The sequence below is a fragment of the Aethalodelphis obliquidens genome, unplaced genomic scaffold (genome assembly GCF_003676395.1).
Source record: "Aethalodelphis obliquidens isolate GAN/ISIS:26980383/991018 unplaced genomic scaffold, ASM367639v1 scaffold1187, whole genome shotgun sequence".
NCBI classification, from domain to species: Eukaryota; Metazoa; Chordata; class Mammalia; order Artiodactyla; family Delphinidae; genus Aethalodelphis; species Aethalodelphis obliquidens.
In genome coordinates this window covers 2,147-7,354 of record NW_020839098.1, presented here as the reverse complement: position 1 = coordinate 7,354, position 5,208 = coordinate 2,147, and the positions used below count along the sequence as shown (strand labels likewise).

At 37.3% G+C, this 5,208-nt stretch overlaps 1 protein-coding gene across 1 annotated transcript; it reads right to left on the bottom strand.

Moving 5' to 3' along the window:
• Positions 1 to 5: 5 nt before the first annotated feature.
• Positions 6 to 1,503, bottom strand: LOC113617017 (protocadherin beta-4-like; the record flags this gene model as incomplete). The annotated part of the gene is made up of 1 exon (XM_027100347.1): positions 6 to 1,503. A coding segment is annotated over exon 1 (1,263 nt), but the record flags the coding sequence as incomplete, so codon positions are not given.
• Between the last annotated feature and the right edge of the window lie 3,705 nt (positions 1,504 to 5,208).

The following is a 5,208-nucleotide window of genomic DNA, read 5'->3' as shown; positions in this document are numbered from 1 at the left end:
GTGACGGTGATGGTGATGTTGTACTCGGCTCTGCTCTCTCTGTCCAGAGGGCTCTCTGTTACCAGGGTGTAGAAATTCTTTAAAGTCGGTTTTAGAATGAATGGCAGATTACCTGGAATAGAGCAAACCATCCTTCCATTGTCTCCGGAGTCTCTATCTCGAATTCGGAAGATGGAGACTACAGTCTCAGGAGCATTTTCTGGGATGGAGCAGGTGAGTGAAGGTATGGTAAATTCAGGGGCGTTGTCATTCACATCTACCACCTCTATGGCTACAGTGCCTTTTCCGGAAAGGCCTCCTCCATCTGTAGCCTCAATTTCCACGTGGTAAGATTTAATTTGTTCAAAATCCAATTTCTTTGTCAGTCGGATTTCTCCTGTGACTTCATTTATTGAGAAAGTTTGTTTAATTTCCTCTGATGCTTGGAATAAACTGTAGGAAACAGTCCCAAAGTTTCCAGCATCTACATCCCTAGCTAAAACAGTAAGTATTGGGGAGTCTAGGGGGATGTTTTCCAGAACCTGCACCTCATATGGAGTGTGCACAAACTCAGGAGCATTGTCATTGACATCCATGATCAGGATTCGTAACATGCTGGTGCCAGACCTAGGTGGAGACCCGCCATCCAGCGCCATGAGGGTTAAGCTGAACTCAGGCTGCTCCTCTCGATCCAGTGCTTTGTCCTGCACCAAATCTGGATATTTATTGCCCTCACTATGATTTCGAGTGACAACGTGAAAATGAGAATTGGGGCTGATAGTGTATTTTTGAAGACCATTGCTGCCCACATCCAAATCCTGAGCTAATTTCAACGGAAAAACAGTCCCTGGCTGGCTGTTTTCCGGTATTTTCAGGAGCATTTCCCTATTCGGGAATACTGGGGAGTGGTCATTTATGTCCTGGATTAATAGTTCCCCTTCAAAAAATTGCACCGGAGTTTCCAGGAACACTTGGAAATGCAGCACACAGGGTTCAACGGGGCCACATATATCTTCCCGGTCTAGTTTCTCCCTCAAAAGCAAATCTCCAGTCTGGCGATCTAGCAGCAAGCGCTGCTTGTCATCGTCACACACCACCTGGGCCGACCGGGCGGCCAGCTCCCCAATTCCCAGGCCCAGGTCCTTGGTCAAATGGGCTATAAAGGAGACGCTCTCTGTTTCTTCCAGCACAGAATAACGAATAGGCGCAGGGTGAGCCTGAGATAAGAGTACTATCAAAATAAATGTCATCACTTGCCTGTTTTGTTGAATTCTCTCTAGCGTCTCCATGTTGGAGCCAGAGTGCTTACATCCAATCCCTTCAGCAACCACAAAAAGACCCGAGGTATTAAATTCTGACTTCTTGCTTGGTAGAATCTTCACAAAATTGCTTTTAATCTTAAAGTCGTTTAGTATATCGCTACCCAAACTCGTTGGTAACCCAGCACGGCTGGCAAAGCTGCTTCTGTGTGGTGTTGATTTCGTCTGGCAACAAAGGAACACGGGAGCTTTTTAGGGCTCCTTATTCACAGTCTTAGCCGGCAGCGCCACCCTGCGTCCTTACTGAGAAACTAATACTGTAGTCTCAAGTCAGCCTATTTTGGAAGTGTCCAAATGTAAGCCCTTTAAAAAAGTGTATAGAACTTTTTTTTTTTTTTTTTTGCGGTACGCGGGCCTCTCACCGCATACCGCCGCGGAGCACAGGCTCCGGACGCGCAGGACCAGTGGCCATGGCCCACGGGCCCAGCCGCCCCGCGGCATGCGGGATCCTCCCGGACCGGGGCAAGAACCCGCGCCCCCTGCATCAGCAGGCGGACCCCCAACCACTGCGCCAAGAGGGAAGCCCTAGAACTTTAAAAAGTTTTGTTATTCCATTAAATGGCTTAAGGTATAGGTTATTCCATTACATTGCATGAGCTAGAATAATTGTGAGCACAAAGCAAGGGGCTATCTTCCTCTCCCCATACCCTTACAAGTGGAACTTAAAGAACTCCATTTCCCCTTTGTCATAATCTAACCAGGGGAGATAAACTCTTATAAAATTATAATTAATAATAGTTTTATCTGTTTATTTCCAAGTATGTGAGAAATTTATGATGATGCAAAAAGTTTGTGTAAGGTGTTCTGTACCACTTGGTCTCAGGTTCTGTTTTTTTACACTGGTGTGCAAACAGTAATACAGTTGAATAAAGAGGCATCTTGCTTTGTTATAAGTCCTTTTACAGTGTGAACCCACATTAAAATATTAAGGAGGTCAAATAGTATTAGAATCAGATTCTTAGATCCAGAGAGGAAATGAAAGGATTTTTACAGATAAAGAAACAGAAGCTCAGAGGGTGATAGGACTTGATTATTCTACTTGACTATCATCAGGATAATATCAAGACAAAATTGAGTGAAAACCATAGAATTTTATTAAGGTAAAGCCTTTAAGTTTAAGCTGATTTAGCTAGATATCTGTATTTAATAATGAGTTTGCTTCTTACCACATTGATCCTTTGTAGCCCAGATATCACATTCCTTGACTAGCCAATTTGCGGGAAGACAAGAAGCAGTGATTTAAAACATTTTAATGTGTGAGCAAAGGGTACCTCAAGCTTTGCCTACTTATATATGGTGAAGAGGAGAGACTTGTTTATAAAATGGATTTCAGTGCAGCATGCAGCTATTGTGATTTCCCTGGTATAGTAAGTTAACTGAGACACAGTTAATCAGTTTACTGGTTACAATTAGTATATTGAATGGAGTACCACTTATCTTGGTACATATGGGATTTCTCCTCCTTAAATATCTTATAATTTAATTACTTAATTAACTTCATAAACTATGATTCACATTTAATGAATTATTTTAAAATCATGTCAGTAATCTTAGATTCTGATAATGATAGAAAATATTAGGAAAAATTATTATTATTATTATTTACTTTTTTGGGGCTATGCTGCGCACATGCGCGGTCTTAATTCCACAACCAGAGATCGAACCCGTGTCCCCTGCAGTGGAAGCATGGAGCCTTAACTGCTGGTCCGCCAGGAAAGTCCCAGGAAACATTATTTTTGAAAGAAGCCTGGACTATAGTAGTCATTCAGTAAATATCATTTGGATAAATTAATTAACCCACTCTAATGATCATATTTCTAGCTATAGTAGAAGATTACTGTGAGATCATGCATTCAGCCATGAACATGTCTGACACTGAATACAGAATTCTGAGAGATGAGAGTATAATACACGCTAAGCACTGTTCAAATAAATTTACTTTTATTCTAGCTCTGTTAATTCCTGTTGTAAGAGATCTAGTAATAGCAATAATAGTAATATTAATATGCTGTAGAATTTTCTTTCATGCTTAAGGCAAATCAGAGAAATATATATCAACATTAAGTGAAATGATAAAAAATAATAAACATACTGAAAAGAAAAAGAGAAAGAATATTATTTTAGATATAAATGGAAAGCAAATTTCCTGAATGAAACAAAAAATTGTTTCATACTGTATTAACTGAGCTCTAGTTAAAGTTAAAGAGTTCAGGACAAAATTCAAACTAGATTTTGTTTACTTATTCCTATATGCTGACATAGTAATAGTGTTGCAGATTAGCTCTTTTCGATCCCTTTTGTCAATCCAAAACAAATGAAATCTAGGTAATATTAACATATATGTGTCACTATATGCCAGATAGTACTCTAAGCATTTTACATACACTAACTCATTTTATCCCTCAAACAACCCTATGAGGTGGGCACTCTTATTAGGCACATTTTATAGACAAAGACATTGAGGAATAGAAAGTTTAAATAATCTGCCCATAGTCACGCACCATGTGAAAATGGCAAAGGTAGGATTCAAACTGTTACAGAATGGCTCCAGAATCCATTCTTTGATCTAACTAAGTGGAATTAGAGAGGTGAACAACATTTTAGGTAATTTAGATCCAAACTTCAGCCTTGCCTTGGGTACACAGATATCATGGGTGAAATATATTTCTATTCAAATTTTCAATTAATATAAGAATCTTTTAAATAGTTTGTCTCCCGTTAGAGATAGGTACCAGCAAAAAGAGGTGCTTACAAAATTTAGAAATTGAAAGGAAAACTAAGAGTCTTTTGTTGAGATCATTAATTAGGTTTAAAAAAAAAAACTAAGAGTGACATGAATAATGAATTCCCTGTAGCCTTAAATATATATATATATATAAATATCTATGTATAGATCTTTTGAAATGTTATCAGTGTGTAAAGTTAAAATCAAGAAAGGTGGCCTAAGATGATAGTTTAACATTGCATCATGGATTATTTTGCCAAACTGCCAAACTTATCAGAAAAAAAACTATTATATCTGCATGGAAGAGGCAATAATGATAAAGAGAATGACTACCTGCAAAACCATTCCATTCCAGTCAGGAAAGCTGCATTATCCATTCTGAAGGATTCATACAACAACTTACACAATTGGTTGCCAGACCTGAAGCACAATATTTAAAACATTTCTTCCATTTTGAATACACAAAGAGAGATAGAATAGTTAGAGGGATACTCTGGTAATTAAATATCAGTTTTAATTCCTCCTTGGTAAAATACAGGCAAGAACTTTAAATATCATTGAGGGAAAGATAAAAATCATTTTAAAGGAATTTGAATACAAGAAGTCCTGAAGTTCAAATGCTAAACACATACTTTGAAGTTTTGAGTAGTCTCACTTGTTTAAAAAAAAAGAGAGAGAATGTTTTTTTAAACTTCATGATGACTTGAGGGCTGTTTTGCTCTTAACTTGGAGGGGGAAAGTACAGAGGGATATTAAGCAATAATTGTTGAAAGGAGAGATGAATTGGTGAAATATGTATTAGATTTTAAATAGTATTTTTAGTTACTGAAATCACACTTCAAATAGTATTATTTCAAAATATTAAGCAGCATTGATAACTGGTAATTATAAATGGTTTGTAGATTTTACTAGAAATTCTTATAAAAGGAATTATCTTGTGGAATTTTCTACTAAATAGATAAATTAGATTCATCAGCTGGCCATTCAAATGAAATAACCGTAAAGGAAACAATACTTGTCACTGGTAAAAGCAAACTAAAATTTAATATCTTTTAACCTTTTAATATCTTATAGCTAAACTGAAGCTATGTTTTTAAAAAAATCACACTAATTGAAATGCAAATTTAGAAAGGAGATATTTGAATAATTAGAGTGTTTGGCCTTAGAAATTTGTGATGAAATCCA